This window comes from Neopelma chrysocephalum, unplaced genomic scaffold (assembly GCF_003984885.1).
Source record: "Neopelma chrysocephalum unplaced genomic scaffold, ASM398488v2 Primary Assembly neopelma1_24, whole genome shotgun sequence".
NCBI lineage: Eukaryota > Metazoa > Chordata > Aves > Passeriformes > Pipridae > Neopelma > Neopelma chrysocephalum.
This window is the reverse complement of record NW_020897693.1, coordinates 33,123,516-33,145,677: the sequence shown is the minus strand read 5'-3', so window position 1 is coordinate 33,145,677 and position 22,162 is coordinate 33,123,516. Positions and strand designations below refer to the sequence as shown.

At 35.9% G+C, this 22,162-nt stretch overlaps 1 protein-coding gene across 1 annotated transcript in view; it reads left to right on the top strand.

Annotated features, from left to right (window-relative positions):
• The window catches only part of SEC23A (Sec23 homolog A, coat complex II component), a 30,245-nt gene extending 8,580 nt beyond the window's left edge, over positions 1-21,665 (top strand). Inside the window, exons 7-20 of the mRNA XM_027671177.1 lie at positions 200-344; positions 677-835; positions 1,555-1,670; positions 3,769-3,892; positions 5,033-5,113; positions 7,424-7,513; positions 8,779-8,885; positions 9,890-10,043; positions 10,782-10,859; positions 11,905-12,066; positions 13,548-13,634; positions 15,118-15,273; positions 15,869-15,934; positions 20,229-21,665. Coding sequence (XP_027526978.1) covers positions 200-344; positions 677-835; positions 1,555-1,670; positions 3,769-3,892; positions 5,033-5,113; positions 7,424-7,513; positions 8,779-8,885; positions 9,890-10,043; positions 10,782-10,859; positions 11,905-12,066; positions 13,548-13,634; positions 15,118-15,273; positions 15,869-15,934; positions 20,229-20,318 — 1,615 coding nt within the window. The 3' untranslated portion in view covers positions 20,319-21,665. The remainder of the gene's footprint in view (positions 1-199; positions 345-676; positions 836-1,554; positions 1,671-3,768; positions 3,893-5,032; positions 5,114-7,423; positions 7,514-8,778; positions 8,886-9,889; positions 10,044-10,781; positions 10,860-11,904; positions 12,067-13,547; positions 13,635-15,117; positions 15,274-15,868; positions 15,935-20,228) is intronic.
• The last annotated feature ends 497 nt before the right edge of the window (positions 21,666-22,162 follow it).

Here is a 22,162-nt window from a genome sequence, read left to right as displayed (position 1 = left end):
GCTGAACTTCTCAAGCTGAGTGTGTATGTAATAATTCCAAATGGCTTTATCTTGGTGAGGCAGAGACATTGCTCTGAATCCAGACTAGAATCTAGAATTAGACATTGCTGGTATATGTCTAATATATTGCTAGTAAGCAACTGATAAAATGTTCATTTAACAATTTAATTCTAAACTAATTCCATGTATTTGTTTCCAGATTTTTGCAACCAGTCCAGAAAATTGATATGAATCTAACTGATCTTTTGGGTGAACTGCAACGGGATCCTTGGCCTGTTCCACAAGGAAAACGGCCCTTACGTTCTTCTGGAGTGGCTCTTTCTATAGCTGTAGGACTCCTTGAGGTAATAGCTTTTAACTACAGCTGTGCTAATATGTAGATAATTTTCTTGCAGAAAAGCTGCTGCAATCAATATGTAAAAACCTTCCTAGTTGATGCATATTAGATTTGTAGGATGATCTGATGCATATCATCCCTTATATACATAGAATATTGTGGACATTTACATGTTTTAATAAGGCAAAATTGAGACTTTAAATTAATGGCAGATTTAAGTTTTGTAGAAGCGCAGTTGTTGTTAGAATCCTATCAGTGTGATAAATACCCACACAGCTATTCATTTTGTTCAATTTGTAGCAAAACCTGATGGTTTTATTTGTCTTTTATTTCCTACAGTGCACTTTTCCTAATACTGGTGCACGTATAATGATGTTCATTGGAGGCCCAGCTACACAGGGACCTGGCATGGTTGTAGGGGATGAATTGAAGTTACCCATAAGATCATGGCATGACATTGAAAAAGACAATGCAAAATACGTGAAAAAGGGTACTAAGGTAAGAGATGATGGTGTGGTTTTGTTCAGTTGGTTCTGAATAGTGATGTGTCTTAAGAATGTCTTCAGAAATTTCAGTATATTGAGTTAGAACTTTTCTAGTCAGATTAAAGTTCTTTGGAGTGTTTCTCTGTTTTAAGTCAGAAAAAATTTATATTACTAAATGGTATATCTAGTGTAAGGCTGGTACTTCTAAGACAGGTGCTCAAAACTGCCTCTGTAGTTGGGGGAGGACTAGGCTGTAGAGTTTAGACATGGTTAATTTAATCGAAAATGTAGATTTGGGCTGGTGAACTACATCCAAAACCTGTTGAATTCATCTTAACTGATTACAATGGGAGCTTAAACAATTAGCTCAGTCGCAGGCACCTGTCATTATAGACACATGAGATTGGAATGGTAAATTCTGTGCTGTGTTAGTACTAGATGCAAGTTTTAAAAAGAAAAAGATCAAGGTAATTTTTTAGATTTAGATTAAATAGCAAATTTAGATTAAATAGCAACCACTGCTCTCTCTAGTGTGAACTGATCTCTCAGCTTATCAGAAAAAAACCCCAAGTGTTGAAAATTCCAGTCTTAATTTTAACTTGATCTAAAAATATACTTTTATATGAATAAAGTCTGATAATGTTGTTTTAGTAAAATTCTGGGAGTTAGCATGAAGATGAGGAGAGTTCACGTCGTAAATTGCTATGAACTGTATTTTTATCTTGGATTTAGCATTTTGAAGCCCTGGCTAATCGGGCTGCAACAAATGGTCATGTTATTGATATATATGCGTGTGCATTGGATCAGACTGGTCTTCTGGAGATGAAGTGTTGTCCCAACTACACTGGGTATGTGTCTATTAATTTTAAGTAGTATGTGAAGATGCAATTTTTTGGTTTCTTGAATTGTTTAACAGGAAGCATTTACAAAAAATGAGCTGCTTTAAAAAAAAAAAGCACACACGCTCTATACTATGCTGGTTGTATTTACACTGGAATTTTGGAATTTCTCAGCCTCTGGCAAGTTTGTCACCACAATTGTGGGTTTTATAAGAAGGGGGTTTGCTGTATTTCTTTTAATGTGATCTGTTTGAGACTTGAATAACACGGATATCTTTTGAACAGACAATTCATCATAGGCACTACTTCTGTTTTTCAATGTGTGTATATGTAAGCTGCAGGTTTCAGTAAAGATAAGGACCTGTCATCCTTGTTTTTCTTGCTCTTCAGAGTGGTACAAAATGCTCTGTTATTCTTTCTGTCTTGTTTATGCTGTTCTTTTATACATTGTTGTTTATAGGTTCAGCTTGTGGTTTAGGTGATTATCACTTGCTCCTGATATTTGCTCCCACTATCCAGATCTACATTTCAGACACGGTCTTGTATTCCCTCCAGTTTGTCTTGCCATCAGTTCACTTTGGTACAAGTAAAGCAAGTTCTAGTCGTTCTCATGAAACCACTCCCCTATTTTCTGTCACTGTATAACACCCTTACCTTTCCTGTTACACAGTTCTGTAGTCTGGTATAGCTTTTCACTCATGCTTGCATTAATTTCATAATTCACTCATTAATTTTGTAAATCCTCCCAAGTCTTCCTCCTTATTTTTGCAAATGCTGTCTTTTCTTTCTCTTTCTGAAAGCCTATTCTACACTTATGATACTTTTTCTTTCCTAGTATAGCCATCTGCTTTATGTACTACTTGAGTTTTAGGTTAGTCTTCTGTATTCACTCTGGATTCTTGTGCCAAACTCATTTCTCTTGCTTGTTGCCATTAGCTTTGTCAATATGAAGTAGAGGTAAAATTAAATTAAGCATCTTTGCTTATTAGTTTAATAACTGTTATATCTGTGAGTAACAGGCCTTCTTAGTTGTGTGTCAGTATCTGTATATGACAGGATCCTAAGCACATGCTACATATGCTCTATCCAAGAGGAATGAGAGTGCAGCCACAGGTTGTAATGAGGATATGCCACTGAGTTTCAGGCCAGCTTGACACTGCTGGATTGCTTCTTTTCGGAACTGTGTGTATAGCCCTAGGTTGGGAGTTTTCACTGCTCAGGATCTTTGTTTAAATTTATTATTTTATCTGCATATTTGACACCTGTTCCTTTTCTGCATCAAACTCAAGCTGTGTTTTTTCTATATACAGTGTGTAATTTTGCTCTTTCTGTCTGCTCACGTGACTCACCCTGTTTTCACTCCTCCAGCAAAACTATCCTTAATGTATAGTTTGTCTATTTCTCCTACAGCTGTTCTTATTTTCTTTTTAGTTACATCCTACATGCAGGGAAGAATTTCTGATTCCACCCATGTCTATTTTCTTTTATCTTCGAATATCCACCTGATAACTTCTTTTGGGTGTAATGTTTGACCTGTTGACATATTTTACTAATAGGATTTAATTAATATTTTTACATGAATGAAAATAGTATTTCCCATTACTATTTTCTAAATGCACTATATGGTATTTCATGGTAAGTGGCAACTGTTGCAGTTACACCCACACGATATTGGTAAGCATAAAAATAGATCTTGCTTCTTGAGCATAGATTTAAGCCTGAAATAATGAGTAAGCCACACAAAATAATATAGTTTGGAATTATAAATATTAAAAGTAAGCTGACTTTGCATGACAGGGTTTTGAGACATTTAAAATGTTGAAGTCCAGTATAGTATTTTCCCAGTGATTTTGTTACATATTATAATCATAATGACCTCATGATGCATAGGGCAAGAAGCTCACTTAAAAATTTCATCCCTAACATTGTAGCAAAATACTAATTTAATGTTAGTCTATTTTAAGAAGGCAAAAATGTGCCTCACAATGTACTGTCTTTAGTTTTAGTCTTTAATAGAAATAAGCTATGTAAATCCCATGTGCTAAATTATTGCATAATAAGTAATCTATTTTAACTCAAGGGTTTTGTTTGTTTTGTTGTTGTCTAGAGGCTACATGGTAATGGGAGACTCTTTCAATACATCTTTATTCAAACAAACCTTTCAGAGAGTTTTCACTAAAGATATGCAAGGACAATTTAAAATGGGATTTGGTGGCACATTAGAAATAAAGGTAAGCATACAAAAATTCAGTCTAGTGAAACTCTGGAATAGGATGGCTACAAACTGTGGAATCTTTACCCTTTAAAGGAATTTTTAGGAACGTGCTAAACAGATGTGTTAAGGTTGGCTTGGATATAACTGTTACTGCCTAGCTATCTTTTTGTAGCTCTGTGATTCTGTAAATGTGAGTTAGGTATAGTGGTAATTCCTTCTCACTCTGCATTCAGTGGCAGCTAAAAGAGAGATTAAACTAAAATAAACGTCTCCGTTAGAAACTCAAAATGCCATGTGCTTCTATTTTGATATCAGTAGTGAGTGTTTCTTAGATTTTGGTCCAGCTTCTCTACGTAGTTCAGGACAAGTTTCCTTTCATTTTCCATCCTTTTCAGAATCCATTCTGGCACTTAAACAATGGTCATTTCCACCTCCACCCTTTTGAGAAGCTTAAAGCTGAATGTGCTATAGGTTCAGGTATTGTCTTCCATGATGTTTCTTGCAAAATATTGCAATCCTGCCTTGTAGAAGAATATGAGGTTATTTTCACTTTCAGTAAAATTCTGTTTTACTGGGACAAATAGTTGAACACTTTTTTTTTTGGTATACGTTTTCTTGTGAATTTTGTTGGAAGATCCTGGAAAATGTAAAAAGGGAGCCTCAGTTCTAGAGGGATGTACAAATCACTTCAAACAGGAAAATGACATTGGAAGAATGTGAATAACTGGATCTTGCTTTTAGCTGTATATATGTATAGGAGATAGAATATAAATGCATTTTGGGATATGTGTAGGCTTATCTTGCCAGTCTTCAGTTTTAATCTTACCTTTTGAATATTTTAATCTCTTGGTTAGAAAAGAGACATTACCCAGTATACTTTACAGGCTCTCACATTTATAAACTAGGCAACTTTTCTCCATGTTTTAATTTATGTTCGTGCTGTTGTTTCAGGTGTACTAATTGGTACAGCAAACAAATGTAATTAAGTGTAGAAAGTAAGCACATGGAAAGTTTCTCTAAGTGTTATTGCATGTATAACCTTTCCTAAAGGTATCAATAATGTGATATGCAGTGAGGTTTTAATTATCTAATGATAAAATAAGACTGAATTCTTGAGCATGGCATGGTAATGTATGTTTTTGTTCTAAATATGAAGACTTCAAGAGAAGTAAAGATTTCTGGAGCGATTGGACCCTGTGTCTCTCTCAACTCTAAAGGACCTTGTGTCTCAGAAAATGTGAGTAAACTGTGCTGAAAATGAGGGTAATATCCTACTATGGAAAAATAGGATTTAAGATTTCTGGATTTGAAGAGAGGCTGAAACTTTTCCATAAATGGAACAAATAGTGTTCAGTTTTTACCAATTTTAAATTCAATACATGCAAGCTTGTATTCATTACTAGATCGCATTCAAATTGTATTAAACTTTGCAGACTCCTTGTTCCTTGTTTAGATTTGTCCACTTGTTTAGATTTGGTTGCTGTAAAATTATTATGCAGAAATTACACCCTGATGTAGCAGAAACCAATGCTTTATTGCTGAAATCAGAGCTATGTCCTTTTATTCAAAGTGAACTGTAAAAATACATTTTTTTGAAAGACTTGAGAGAACAGGAGGATACAAGACTGTGGAAACATCCCTTTTATCTTGATTCTGCCTTCCCATTTCTGTAGCTGTTTCACCAAATGCACATTTAATTTATTGGAAGATCCAACTATTGCACGCTCCTGAAGTAACTCCTTTAAATTATATTAGGCTTAAATCATCACTTATTTTCTTATCAGATAATATTCTTAACATTTGATTACTAATAAAAAAAAATTCATGCAAGTAACCAAATGTCTTATATTTGAGAAGTCTCATTTTTGTTCCTAACAGTTTGCATAATAGAGCACTTTCCAGTTTGAAAATGCTCACAAATGGCCTGCTTTAATCAAGCATTTTTCGTTCCTTAAATTTTCCTTGTATTTATGATTGCATCTTTGTGAATTAAAATTCTCAATATAATCAGCATTTTTTTTCTCAGTGATCTGGTACAGATTTTATTATTTCGTTGCCTGAAGGGACCACATATATTACAATAAAAGTTAAAACCCCAAAAAAACAATTAAATGTACATCACCTTATTTAAACTACATATCTATTTCATAGGATGTAATAGGAAATTCAGTTGTGAATTCATGTCTGTTCTGTCATTCTTTTGCCTTGCAATTATGTAATTTATATTCCAAACACCTTTTTGTTGAAATTATCCGAATCAAAAATTTTGAGGTAAAACATGAATCAAATGAGGATGCATGCCGCTCATTTCAGTGGAAACCGGACAATTCCTGTAGCCATAATGCTTCTAAATGAATACAAGCACAGTGACAATATTGCCAGTATAATTTTCCTTGAATGTTTTATTCAGTTTCACTGTGTCCATTATGGTTAATGAATTATTTTAATGGGCTTTTCTGGATATTTATGTTCTTTTGATGCCAAAAAAGAATTGTGAGTTGAAATAGGTCACTATCTGTGTACAGTTACCTTCCTAGTTATTAGTTATATTATACAATATACTATTGTTATGGTTTGGAGCTGGCTCCCTGCCAAGTCTCCAAACCTTACCACAAGGAGTCCCCCCCCACCCCAAACCAAGGGAGGAGAGGGGAAAAAAAACCCAAAAGAACCGAAAACGAGAGAGAGACAAAGTAATGTATATAAATATATTTACACTTATATTTACAGTTGAAATATATATATAATTTCACAGGGAAAAGGGAAAGGGGAAGGGAAGAACAAAAACCAAAATAATATATATATATATTATATTATCCCGATCAGTAGCCCAAGGTCTATCAACTAAAAGAATTAACAAAAAATATCTTACTACTCTCCTTGGGACAATGGAGAGCCACGCTGGGGTGACTGCCGGCAGCCTCTGCCTCCCAAGGTCGACAAGGCCTTACCAGGCCTCACTCTCCAAGCCGACAGACTCAACACAGGGAGATCTGCACCTCCAAAGCCGCCGGAAGGAAAGAGAGTGATGGTCTTTCCTCCCTTCTTCTTATACCCCAGTTTACGTAAAAATCGTAGGGAATACCGGGTAAATCTGGGCACTTCCTTGGTTACAAGCTGGTCACCAAGGAAGGTCTAGGCCAAACTACCACAACTATGTAAGCTCTCTACATGAAGTTTTACTGCTGTGATTTAGAAGAGTCTTTCCACTTACATGTGCTTCTTGCCTCTTTATCTTGGGGCTGTTTAAGCGAAGTCTGGTACTTTTTCCTGTTTCTGACCTGCTTTATAATTTTTTTCTAATGCCAACTCCTTGTCTTATAAATATTTTAATCTTTTAAAACAACAATCTCTTTTTTTTAATTATTATTATTCCCACAACCAGTGCTACAGTTGTTTTGCAAGAGTGTGTGGAAAGGTGACAGATTGATCAGGGAGAAAGCTTACGACAGTAGTTCTAAACACTTATGTATAATGGCTAGATGCTGTATTTCACAAAGAAGGAAATACTTCTAGTTTGTAAAAGTGTTATAAAATCTTTCTGCAGGAGATTGGAACAGGAGGCACTTGTCAGTGGAAGATTTGTGGTCTTAATCCTACTACAACACTTGCACTGTACTTTGAGGTGGTAAACCAGGTAATAAATATTTGTCTACTTGTCTACTAAACACAGTAATCTTATTTTATGTAACTACTGAAGCCTGTATTTTTGTGTGGTTCCCCCAAGCACAGTAGCAGGGATACAAATGATGCTGCCATTTTGTTTTGTCAAAGTTTAGAGCTGGATACTAATGATGATACTAATCTTCTTGAATATGGTAATGGGAACTAAAGAGCTCTACACATTTTGGATAGTGTTCATAATCTTTTTAACTCCAATTTTTCCTTTCAGAGTATTACTTATTAAATGTATTTCAATTGCATTATATGAAAATACTGTAATCTGCGTATTTAAAAGTGCTTTTCAGTATTTCCCTGATGTTTTAATTACAAGGTAATTACTATATAATGTCACATTTTAATTTATGCTTTAATTGCTCAGTATTTCCAAGTAAAGATTGGCGTCATTGAAAGGTGTTAGGGGCATATAGCCTGGTTTCCTGTTTCCCTGAGGGGCTGCTAGGAAAGAGGATGAAAATATGACGAGCAAATGTGCCACTCCTTCCCGTACTTCCTCTTCTTCCAAATATTTGAAGCTCAGGAACTATGTGAGCTGACTGTAGTTTCTATATAATTAGTATGCTGTATTTCATAGTTTGTTATCTAGCAAGGGTTTGAAAACTTGAACTTACCTTAGCCATTTTTCATTTTACTTTTTGCATAATTTATTTTGGTCTCATTTTATTAGTAGCTCTAAAACTGGCCAAGTCATGATACGTAGTAATTAATTTCAACTATCTTTCTCTTTTGAATTACTTTCCTAGTTGGTGTGTAAACCTGTATTTCCACTGACTAGAGTTTTGAAATTTCAGTTTACGCCTGGATTCCAATCTTTGTTTTGACAGCAGTTTTGGAAATTCATTATTCAACATTTTAGACTAATATCAGGTTTCTTGTCCTGTAATTCCAGGTGTTCAAATAGAATGTAATGAAATTAGCAATTGTAAGGCCCCTTGGAAAATGTTGTCTCTGTAAGGGTATGTGGAAAGAGAGAGCATTGTTTGCTTTAAGGATGTCTGGTGGAGACAGCAGCGGCTTCCAATATATCCCTTAATAGTCTCCGAGTGCATTAGCCATATTTAGTAAAGATACTCAAAGCACCAGACAATTAATTTATATACCTTGGGTTGCCTATTGCAAAGAATTTTGTGATTTTTCTAGTCATTAGTTACATACTTTCAAGTTATACTGTAAAATCTTGAGATTCTCCTTCATTTAATTTTTTTTTCTTCCTGTACTTAGCACAATGCTCCCATTCCTCAAGGAGGACGTGGTGCAATCCAGTTTGTGACTCAGTACCAACATTCCAGTGGACAGAGACGTATCAGAGTGACCACAGTTGCCAGAAAGTATGTTCTATTTGTGATGAATGAATTTTGAAAGATCAGGATATATATATGCCTTTTACTCTATAGATTTTGTACCTATTTTCTTATTCTGGGATATACAGTACCACAGGTGGTGAAAGCATGAGCATGCCTTTGAGACAGTTGCCTCTCTTGTTCTGTGGGATGATTTTTCTCTGAGAGGTTGCAGTAGCTGTATAATGATGTGATGGGAGTGCTCTGAAGTAAACCAAGTGGTTTTAGATGAGGGGGAAGCTCTGAGTTGAATTCTGTGGTTTTAACTGAGGAAATGGGTGGACTTACAGAATGGCAACAATCACTTCATAACTTAACTTGAGAATGCCAGCTGCAGTTCAGGGAGAATGTAAATACCTCTTCTTGCATGTGTAACCCTTACCTACAGTTTCCTTGATTCACAATTTTAGGATGTGATGTTTAATATTATAAAGGCATTTTTCAATGTCCAGTGACATTTCCTTTAAGCTGAAGGAGATCACTGCTTGGTTAATTCGATGGAAAATTCCATTTCTTGAAAAAAATGTTACCTTAACTGTTGATATGACTATGTTGTTAACTTACATTAGTTGTATTAGTAAAATCTTGACAACTGGTAAAAGGTGAGATTAATAGTTCACCTTATAAATTGAAAAGAACAATAAAGGTGCACAAGAAAGTTGCTAGTGTGGGAATATGCGCTAAGCTTCATGGATGGTGCTTTCTGTAACTTACCTTTCGTAATTAATTTTTAAAAAAATATAATAGCTGTTCTTAGTGACATTATATTTTATTTCACTTGTTGAATGGCATCTGTACAAATAAGGAACATTTCTAAATAAAGAATGGCTAACTGAGAGGCTGCTTGTTTATACCCAGCAGATTTTTGAAGCTTCAGCAACAGTTTGTTAAACTGCTAACGCTGCTTTCTTTGCCTTAATTTTGAGGGGATATTTTGTGGTTGGACATCTTTCCTTTCACTGTGATGAAAATATTGTATTTTTCTTTTGCAGCTGGGCAGATGCACAAACCCAGATTCAAAACATTGCTGCATCTTTTGACCAGGAAGCTGCTGCAATTCTCATGGCTAGATTGGCAGTGTACAGAGCAGAGACAGAGGAGGGGCCTGATGTGCTTAGGTGGCTGGACAGACAACTTATACGCCTGGTAAAAAGAACCGTATTGAAGGAGTCAGATTGGTTTCTTGCTTGTAGACACGTAATTCTTAAATGACTAGTGTTCAGTGATTGTTTCTTTAAAAATAAAAACAGCAAATGAGCTGAATGCTTCATTTTCACATGAAGGTATGCAGAATTAACTAAGATATTCTGTTTTAAATGAAAAAAGAGCAAGTGTGTTTTCCGTTGATTTTTTAATGTTTCCTCAACATGTGGTAATTGCCAGCAGTTAAGAGAAATTATATCATGAGATTCACAGAAATTAAAGCTTTCTCTACTTTCTGCTGCCTGTAATGATATTGTAGATTAAAAATTTTTAGAGGGGAAAAAAAAGGGAGGCAAAGTATCTAGAAACCAATATGGAATTTCTTTATTTTCAGAAGTTCAATTTTCTGTTTGGGTTTTTTTATTTATTTTCTTTTTATTTGTAGGTAAGTAGTTTTCAATAATTTAATTTTAAACATGTTCTTTGGAGATGTTTTAATCATCTAACTCTGCTTAGTGATTTTAGAGGAAAAAAAAACCAAAAAACCATTAAAGCCACATATGCAAGAAAATCACTGCTTGTTGAGAACTTATGTCAATGTTTTTGCTAGGTTTCTGTTTGTTTACAAAGTTGTAAGCGCCAAAAGTCATGTGTCTGATAAAACCAAACTTACAGTAATGGCATGACCAAGCAAGTATGTTTCTTAATTTAGAATTTAGATAATTTTTTCTTTTGCCCCAGTGTCAGAAATTTGGAGAATATCACAAGGACGATCCAAACTCTTTCAGATTTTCGGAAACGTTTTCACTTTACCCACAGGTGAGTTTGTCTATTGGAAGGTTTGTCTATAAGTGATAAAAAGAGAATGCTCAGTGAAGAAAGAGGCACAGAGTGAAGTAAGACATTACGTTGGATATCAGAATGAACAGACCCCCTGCCCCCAGCTACTGTCTGCCGTGTGACATTAAGCAAATCGCTTCTATTGCCTATGCTGCTATGTCCCCTTTTGTCTTCTGCCCTTACAGTTAAACTTTGTCTAACTGTGTATATTTTTTGTTTCTCCTATAATGAAATCCTCATCCTACCTGAATTTTCATTCATATAATGATACTTTTTTAAGGGCTGTTTTAAGGAAGAAATTCAGAAATGTAATAAAATATATGGGTTTGCTTTATTGTTTCTTTCCCATATTATTTACGATACTGACCACAAAAGAAACATTATTGGTTATATTAAACTTCAAATAGTTTCTTTGCTAATAATCTCTTCTAATAAATTACTTCATTCTGATGGCTCCAGATATGTCACTTTTGGACTCTCCATAGACTTCCATAATATTTCTGTTTAAGCTACCTACCAGTCTGTCTCAAGGTGCTAAATACTGTGGAGAGATTGATTCAGCACGTGGAAAATTTGATTCAGCAATGAGGGGATATACTTTTTCCATTTTACTAGCAAAGTTCAACTTTGCTGTGGTTGATGTTCTTTTTTCTGTACACATGCTATAACTTACTTTGTTCCAGCACAGCAGCCTCCCTCACAGGAACAGTAGAACTTAGAGTAAAGAAAGGATTTAACAATATTTAGTCATACTGTTTATCAGTTAGTACTGCAGAAGAAGAAATATTAAATTTTTCTCTTACCTCAAAGCGGCTTTGTAGGTTTATCCGTTCTGATACCTCTTCTATTGTCATGAGAGTATATAAAAACTGGCAAAGCTGCATATGCAAGTGAGAAATGTTAAAGGAGTTATAATTCAATGTTGTTGTGGCATTGGTCGTGTAGTTTGTGGAAAACATTTCTCTCCTTGTACAACTGTCCTTTTTATCTCTGAGAGTTCAAACAAATGGTTCTTGTTTTGCAGTTTATGTTTCACTTGAGAAGATCTCCTTTCTTACAAGTTTTTAACAACAGTCCAGATGAGAGCTCATACTATCGTCATCACTTTATGCGTCAAGATCTAACCCAGTCGCTTATCATGGTTCAGCCAATTCTTTATGCCTACTCTTTCAATGGACCTCCAGAGGTATCAGTAAATATAACTTCATAGTAGGTTAAGAGGTGCTTTTTTGAGAGAAGTGATTGTTATCCTCACTATTGCATGTTATAAAAGGTGTTGATTTATAATCTACTTTACGAGAAAGAATATTCATTTAATTTACAACATACTATGAACAAGGCATATCTCAGAATTTTGATGTAGAAGTCTTGAGATCAAAAGTCGCTTTTTAAAGAGGTGATGTTTTAACTAAGGAATGGTATCTTTTTGTTATTTTTTGAGAGATGTAGCAGATTTACTTTTGTGTTTGTTGTTCCAGAATGTAAATATAAACAAAAATGGTTTTAATTAAAAATGTACTATTTCTGTCAAGTCTGAAAGAAAAGTTGGGTTTTTTTTGAAATGTACAAAATTTCCTCTATCTTAATGCCCTAATCCAAAGCTTCTAGTTTCGATGTGGTTCCCATTTATGTGTAGATTTGGTGCAGAACCTTCTAGTTGACCTTGTCATGGCACATTCTGTATAAACCTGAAATAAAAAGCTGATCTTCCAAGAAGCTTCTGAAAGAAGTATAAGACAGGAGACAGCCAAAATAATCTGCTACATAAAAGAGAGTGAGACAGTGAAACAAACATAGTAGTGAAAGCTCTTGGCAGGTTGGAATTCTAAGTTCTGTTAGGATTTTTTTTTTTTAAACTATCCATGGGGTTAAAAAAAAGGACTTGTAGAAGTGGAGTTTAAAATAATAAGGTGGCTTGTGAAGCTCACAGGTGTAAGATCATTCTCCCATGTATGAAAAACAAGCAGTCACATTGGTGTGATGCAAAGGAGAAATCTGATTAAGCAGGAGCTGATGTCTCAGTGTAGAATGAGTAATAATACTCTTTTTTCACTCTTGGAATGGTTAATATTTTTGGTATCCCTAGCAATATTGATTCAATTCCATCATATGGTACTGATTCAGTTAAATCATATAGTGCCAATATGTTGTCATTACCCTTAAAAAGGTGAATTAAAACCTTAGATATTACATTAGATTTCATAAGTCATGCATAGTTACTATATACAGTGTTAGTGGATCAATAGGCACAGTAATAACAGCTGCAACAACAAGACTAAAAAAAAACCCCAAACAACCCATAGCCTCCAAATCTTATACTCAAATAACTTCTAAATCTTTATACATTGAAATATAATTCAAATTAGTGACATTGTATAGGTAAATATGGAGGTACTTGCAAGACTAGAAAAGTGCATAATAATGGAAGAAGTTTCAGGTCTTGAATACATTTTTTATTACTTTCATGAAGTTACGTATTCAGAATCAGGCTGGATAACTTCAGAATGAGATTGTGTGAGTTGCAGATGTGGGACATGAAAAGGAGCAAATATGGAGTTTTAGTAAGTGATTCCTAAGATTCAGTTACTGATTCAAAAAGTTGGCAATGCCATCTGATTGTCCAATTCTGCATCAGTTGGTAACTTCTTATTTATTTTTAAACCTTAGCCCGTTCTTCTGGATAGCAGCAGCATTTTACCAGACCGCATTCTCCTTATGGACACCTTTTTCCAAATCCTTATTTATCATGGGGAGGTAAGAGTTGTCATTGCTTACATAAATAATCTTTTTCAGTAGGAGTGCTACATTATGGAAGTCAAGCACCAGTTCCAATGCACCTCAGTATTTGACCCTGTCATCTGCTTGGCTGATAGCAGAGTCGTAGTTAATCTTTGTAGTTTGGTACTTTGACATGCCTGTACACAGATAACTGACATTACTTGATGTTTTGGTCCTATTTCTTATGACGAGTTTAAGATTAATTAGCTTCAATATGCAGATTATTTGTTTTAGATCAATATTTTTCCTACCTTTAAAAGTGTTATTCCCTGCCCCTCCCTTTCTCCCCAAATTTTCACTCATTTATTTTAGACTTTTAAATTAGTTCTTCAGGGACAGGGAGTCAGAACACAGTTTTATATTCACCCTTCATCTGCACTGTCCTGGAGGAATGGAACTGCTCCTGGTAGTTAGGTAGATAGACATTCCTTAGTAATTTAAATATGAATGCTTGTGATTTCCTAGTTCTCTGCTTCTCTGGAGGAACTGAGCTGCTGCTTTTTACTACTTTGCAACTGTAAATGGTTCACAGCTGAGAGTTTGGAAAATACTGTTCTGGATCATATCCTCATAGCTGCACTGATAAAAATATTTCCTAAACTTCAATGCTTCTTAAGCAGCAAAATGTTATCTCATTTTTGTCAAGAAGCAGCAGGGGCGGGCTGCTCTGTGAGGGAAAGGGAACAGGGAACTGATCATCACTACAAGGCAGTCAGGGGTCTTGCCAGTGAAGACCTGGCCCCCAGTGTACCTGAGCAAGGCAATCAGAGTAGTTGCAGGCAGTAGCCAGGCTCAGCCTTTAGTCCAGATCACCAGACAAGTCGATGGGGATGAAGCAGGTCCAGGTTCTAGTTAGGTAGTCAGGTACCTGGATGGGAGTTGGGATGAGTAGGGTACATGCTCAGATACAGGTGTGGCTGCTGTGTAGCTCAGGCAGGAGTCAGGAATGAGACCCTCAGCTTAAAAGCAGCTACTGAGTAGAGGAGGAAGGAATGCCTACTGAGGGTCCCCCCTGGGGTCTTTCCTAACAACAGGCTGTGTCACTGAACTGTCCTTGAGCAACCAGCTTCACTGCTAAAAAGTGAGGAGGTTTCGCTACAGGCTCTGAAAGATAAATATCAGTATAAATACTTATTTCTCATGTTTCATAGACATGCAAAATAGAGAAGTGTAAATAGTATCTTTGACCTCCTAAACTAAATATTTAACATACCAAAGATGACAAAGGAGGAAAGACAGATGGATCACAAAATGTTAAGAGCTGGGAAAAAAAAAAAAGAAATCTAGTGGCATGTTACTTGCACATCTTGGCTTTTAAAAATTAACTTGCATACTACAGGGCAGAAAGGGGTGAGTGATAGAAAAAAAGCCAGCAATGGCACATTTTCCTCAGAAAAGTCCTGTGTATTTTCTAAGAAAGATTGGTGAATCTAAACTTCTTTCTTTTCCCTGTGCCCAGACCATAGCTCAGTGGCGTAAGTCAGGGTACCAAGATATGCCGGAATATGAAAATTTTCACCACTTGCTACAAGCTCCAATAGATGATGCCCAAGAAATTCTCCATTCCAGATTTCCAATGCCCAGATACATTGATACAGAGCATGGAGGAAGCCAGGTATTTATATAATCTAGGAAATGGTGTATTGGTAATGTCATGAGATGTTTTAGTAGTAAACATGCATTTCTGTGCTAAAATGTATATGAATTGCAAGCGAACATTTTGAATCTTAAAGCTTTTATAGAGCCAGATATTTAATAGCAACTTTTTCTCTAATGTGTAAATCCTGTTAATTATTATTATTTTTACCCTAGTGACTTGGACTCTTGGGTTCTTTGTGTAAGGTGTGTAGGACAGAAAAGACAGTACTTGTGTGGGTCTCTGAACCAATACCAGAGTTATTCTTTGTGTTATTTTTTAAAAACTTCTTCATTAATGTCTTGTTGATATTCACATTTACTTTGTTAACGCTTAGAAAAAGACAAAAGCTTACTTTCAGCCACATCAAAAAGTTCTTAGCAATTCTGCATTATAGCTATAGCATCCAGGGAGTAGATTTATTTATAGAGGTGCTATTTGCAGTTCTGGATAGGTGTCTGCATTTCCAAATAATAGAAATTATGTATTTCAAATACACATGCAACTTTTTTCTGAGTGCAAGAAAATCCTATTTGAGAAGATTAATTTATTGTCTTTGTTTTGTTTTTTAAAGGCTCGCTTCCTGCTTTCAAAAGTAAATCCCTCTCAGACTCATAACAATATGTATGCATGGGGACAGGTAAGTATGAATCTGCTGATGAAGCTTGTACACGATTTTCTTTTTCCCTCTTTCAGAAGTCAAGTGACACATTGTGTACATATAAGTAATAATGCCAGATTTTGAAACTGAAAAAGAAATGTAGTTTTGGTCTGATGTAACCAAAATTATAAAAGTTAAGAAAATTCTTGCTTTTAAACAAAAATGGTCTGGTTTGCTATTTTAAGCTTCTGCTAGGCTGCTTTCATGTTTAGCCAACTTTCTTATGCAGTGTTGTCTTAAGAGTACTAATTTGATGTTTGCCTGACAGAGACTCCTTGAGGACTTTCACTGAGACAATTTTGCAAAATCAAAAACAGATAGTTTAGTGAGGATACAGATATGAAGATTTGGAATAGTCATTGATAAATGCAGTTGCTGCCTTAGCACTAAATATGCTAAGGCTAGCCAATTATTGATTAAGCTGAGTTTACAATTCATTAAACTTAACTTGTAATTAAGTTTAGTTTCATCGAGAATTATCCGCTAGGTAGCAGAGGCACAAATCTTACCAAAGAGGTGTTCCTGCTTTGGGAAGGAGAGAGGAGCAAGGCCATTAACCTGTCTGAGAGGTAGGGTTGTCCACACCATAGCAGACTTAAAATACCAATTTTATACCTGCTGTAGTCAAACAGGATTGATTCCCTGTTGGCTGCCATAAAAGATGGTAGGGGGGCAGCCACTTCATAATTTTCATGTTGGTGGGTGTGTTTTGCATATATAAAGGAGGGACAGTGAGGGTTTAGGTAGCTTTGATTAGGTTGAGCTACGTGGCTTGCAGATGAAAATGCACGTATCTTGCTGAAGGGCAGAACCGAACTGTAACATCTTAGTATTGCCGCCATCTCCTTCCCCCAGCTGAGCCATTAGTGAGGCTGTTTGACCTTTGTCTTATGGCTTCCTCTTCAGTCAGCATGTTGCAGCCTTGTACTGTTATCTCCTTGGCCACCTATCTCACAGAGCTTTAGGCCTCATCCCTATAAATACCTTCACAATCCTGGCAATGAGAGTACTTACTACAGGACCTTTTTGCAATAGGGGAAATAAATGTTGACGATAGCTATGGACAAGAACTAGAAAATACATCAGTGCCAGCGTACTGACATTTTCCAGAATTTTTGTGGCCCAGTTGACCAGGAATCAGTTTACAAATCTTGTCTTCAGGAAGGAAGTTATGTATGAGTTCAGAAGTTAAACTTTCTGGAGCAACTTGTACTCTTGAATGTTGTGTCTCTTTTTCCACGTTTTCCTTCCACACTAAGCTTCTTTAGTGGGAAGAGAAACACTGCTGTGGGTGAATGCTAGTGCAGTGTCATTTTCTCATGCAAATGTAATGGCATCAGACACTTGAAGCTACATATTAACTGTGCTCTTAGAGTATTTTGCTAAAGCGTTGACAGTGTAAAGTCATGAGTTAGAAAGCTCTGTAGCAATCTTTTGGCGGTGATCTTTGTCAGGTAAGTTTTATCAGGGTTACATTTTCATAGGATGAATTGGTTCTAATGAAGCTTCAGGCAGTGAAGAGCACTGGGGTCCAGAGTGAAAATGCTTGAAAATTCTGTACTATGGTGGAGCCAGCATGATTTGAACCCAAATCCCAAATTCCCTTGCCTCCAACATCAATAACCTAACAAGCCGTCTGTTACTATCTCTCTTCATCAAGTTTACCCCACAACATACACACAAATCCTGTAGTTTGGAAGGTCTTGTTTTTATCTAAACATTACCTGGAAATTTTTGAAATTCACATTTCCAACAGTACAGGACAACTATTTTCTGCTCATTTAATTAGTAAGCAAGTGAAGCAGTATTACAAATGTAAATACAAAACAATTCTTTACCTGCTCTAAGAAAATTATGCTGGACAGATGAGACTCTTCAATACGTCTTGCAAAAGACAACTTTCCCTTTTAATGTTGAGAGGAATTCTAGGGTAACATAAGAAATGTATTAATCTACCCAGTGACATTGCAGTGTATGTGCTCAACATAACATGCTCTTGTGTTTGCAGGGATTTTTGTGAACAAAGTTGAATAAAGTACAAATTATGAAATGAGAAATGTAACTGTTTGGAGACAATTTAAAACTGATTTGCATCTTGCTCTTGTTTTTTTCATGAGCTCCCTGGATTGTTTTATGTAATTTTATTATGTACACAACTGAAAGTCCACACTGACCTGAAGAGGGCACCCACAGACCACTGAAACCATGTTTTAGGAGGTTATGAATGGCCTAGTTTGGTTTTTAATATTCTAAGTAAAGATTTTCTTTAATCTTTAGTAGGTAGGTGCCTTAACAGTATGAAAACATTTTCAGAAGATAGCAGTAAAGTTTTCGTGCATCTCTATTATGTGGTTGGTTATTGAAGATGCAGTTGAAATTTTCAGAAAAGGACCTAGGGGTGCTGATCAACAGGTGACTGAACATGAGCCAACAGTGTGCCCAGGGGGCCAAGAAGGCCAGTGGTATCCTGGCCTGTATCAGAAGTAGTGTAGCCAGCCCGATCAAAGAAGTGATTGTCCCCTGTCCTCAGCACTGGTGAGGCCACACCTTGAATCCTGTGTTCAGCTTTGGGCCCCTCACTAGGAGAAAGACACCTGAGGTGCTGGAGAATGTCCAGAGAAAGGTAACAGAGCTGCTGAAGGGTCAAGAGTGTAAGTCTTATGAGGAGCAGCTGAGGGAGCTGGAGTTGTTTAGCCTGGACAAAAGGAGGGTCAAAGGAGACCTTATTGTTCTCTACAGCTACCTGAAAGGAGGTAGTAGAGAGGTGGGGGTTGATCTTCCAGGCAACAAACAATAGGAGAAGAGAAGATGGCTTCAAGTTGCACCCGAGGAGGTTTAGATTGGATATTAGGAAAAATTTCTTCACAGGAAGAGTTGTCAACAGGGTTGGAACAGGCTGCCCAGGGAATGGGTGGAGTCACCATTCCTGGAGGTATTTAAAAGACATATAGATGGGGCACTATGGGCATGATTTAGTGGGGGGGTTTGGTGGTGCTGGGTTAATGGTTGGACTCAATGACTTTAAAGGTCTTTTCTACCTAAATGATTCTATGATTCTTAAATAAGAGAACTCAGGCTTAGTATTTAACAGGCTTGGAAGTAGAGCATACTTTAATCTCACCTTGCTGACATCAGCCGATAGGTAATTTAGTGTGCCTTCCCTGAGAGTAGATGTGTATTGTAGTGATCCAAGAAATCTTACTGCACTTGGATTTGTCCCTTGATTATTAACTGGGAACTGGTTTTAGCCAGTTCTCAAAAAGCCACCATTCTCAAAAAGATGCTTCTAGGAATCTTCGTTAAGACTTTTATGTCTGTGTTTTGGAAGACTTTGCAACAGTTCAGATAGCTCTGGTTTAATTTGTAAATGTGAGTGCTTAGTACCTTTGAAATGGGGGAATTGTTGAGATTTATAGGACTTCTTACTACAGCTGTAAATGGAAATAGTGGCAGACTGGTCTCAAAAGACTTAACAGAGCTACTATGTAACATTTACAGAGTTGCCAACTGCTGTTTTGACTGTAAATTTGTTCAGAAATAGTAATTAAAACCTGACCATTTAGAATTTCTTGAATTTCTTAAAATACTTCTGAGGTCAAAAAGTAAATTGCAAGAATCCACCCAAAAGGTTTTTTCAGAGCTTTTGTGTTCTGATTTTTTGTGACTTTCAGATTTTTTGGTATTTCTCTGAGGTGGCACAGAGCTATAGGAGGAAAGAGTTTGCCCAGCTCTTCTTGGGAAAGCCAGTTGACCTTTACTCAGTGTCAAATCAGACCCTTAGTAGATTTGTTTCTTCCTTTCATCATTTGGATATGTCTGAGCTTCACTGACAGATACTGATTTGTTAGTTGTGTCACTTGCATATTACTGTTTCTCTCCCCTTTGTCTGCTCCACTGAGGTAGGAATCATACAGGAACTGTGCCACTGAAATTTTATTTACTTGTAAAAATTTGTAAGTTAGTATTTGGCAGCTGTCAAAAACTCGTGAGTTTTGTCTGATTGATGTAAATTTTGCTATACAGCATCTCATTTCTGTATGCATTAATATGAAAGACTGTAGTTGTGAGTTGTGCCTGAATTAATGTAAACATATGAAAATTTATGTAAATGTACAGTCTGCTTTTTTTTTTTGTCAGAGGATTTCAGTAATGGTGTGCTTCTAAGGTCTTTCTAAATTGATAAAATGTTTATTCAGTGGAATATATTGTGCCTTAAAATACTTTTTCTTCACAATGTGCATAATCAGTTCTTCTTGTTTCTCTTATTTTATAGGAGTCTGGAGCACCCATTCTTACTGATGATGTCAGCTTGCAAGTATTTATGGATCATCTGAAGAAACTTGCTGTCTCTAGTGCTGCCTGAGATTCTGCAGTGCACTAAAGGCACAGATAAACTGCAGCCATATTTCAGCTTTTTGTTCTTTACCCTTTCCCATGTCTCACTTGACAGAATGCTCTGATATGCACAAGCTGCCTGACTAGATGTAAAGCAGTGTTGTTTTCGAAGAAAAGCTTTTGTTATCAGCAAATGTTTTAATGTGAACTGCAGTTTGTAAAAATGACAGGTAGTAAATTAAGTTATAAGCGGAGGAAAAAGAACAGTTATTTTGATTACTGTGATATTATAATTACTTAGAGATCATTTGCAACAATTTTGAGATGTAATTTCAGTTTCCTTTTTAAACCGTTGGGGTTGATTCTGCTCAGCACTACAAAGGCCCTTTGAACAATAAAGGAAATCCTTGGTGATGTTGGGCTTTCCAGACTGCCACATGATTACTTTTGCTTACTCAGTTTGAGCATGGAGTGAACAAAGCACCAACAAAAAACATATAAAATGGTATTAACTCAGTCTTTTGACTTAGGCTGATGAACTTTCATTGCCTGCAGAGGTGTTACTGTTAATGTATTGTGTTTATTTTAGGAGTATTTAATTTCAAATATTTCTTCCCATTTACCCGATTTGATTCTTTGGGAACAGAGTTTTTCTTTATTTCAACATAGAGAATTTGAACTGAAAAGTATAAAATCTGTTGTTGCTCGAAATTGAAATCCACGTGTATTTTGACAAAAAAGTATTGTCAAACACAGTTAACAGGTGAATATGCTCAAAAAAAACCAGTTCTACTTTCAACTAAGAAGAAATCCTACACTACCAAAACGAAACTGACTAAGAATACAGCCTTGATTTTTATCTTGGCAAGTATACTTAAAAAAACCCCCACCTTTTTTACTATTGCCTTATAATGTCACTACACTAATGCATGGCGCTGCACATCTGCTTTTTGTATCTGCATCTTTTTTATTATGAATTCCACAGACTGTAGCTCTTTTTGAAACAGTATTACATAGCATATGATGTAATTAATTTGCTATTTAGTTCATACTTAATTTTTTTTGATGGGTAAATTAGTAGGCTTTCCCATTTACTTGTTGAAGTTTACACATAAAACACGTTTACATAGGTAATATGACATTTTGACAAGCAAAGATGTGAAGTGTGGTAGTGGGCAGTAAAAAATTGTGCCAAGTCTAAAGGAAGAGGGTTTTTGCATAGGAAATTCAGTCGTTTACTGGTGTGAGAAGCATGAGGGTGGTTTTTCTGTAAATTCTTAAAAACTCAATTAAATCAATTGCTCTCCATTCTTTTGATCTAAATGAGATGAACTCCATTTGCCTCAAAACAAATAAAATACATGTTTTTCTCTCACTTCTGTATTTATTGCACTGGTTTCTGTTGGTTCTTGAAATGAAATATGGAAATAAAGGTAGTAGTGACAAAATTTAGAATAACTTCACCACTTTTGTTCATGTAATAATTGGTATCAAACTTCCAGAGGTACTGAACTGTTTACACTAGTTTAGAAGATGATAATTCAGTAGCCCTCTTGACTTTGTTTTGTTTTAGCTAATAAACAGCTTAATTTTTCTTACAACACCAAATATGTCCAATTTATTTGGCAGCTAAGTACTGTTTGCCTAGTAAATCAATTCATCACCAAGTCATGATAATGGATGGGGTTTTTTGTGCTTTCCTTCCATTAACCAGCTTTCACCTTGTAATAATTTTTTTTTAATCCAAATTTTTGGCAACATTAGCTTATTTTGTAACTTTGGGTATTTAACATTGTCAAAGACCTTTTGGAAATCCAAAAATGTCCGATGTATTACCTTTATCCTCCTGCTTACTCACCTTTTCCAAAGACA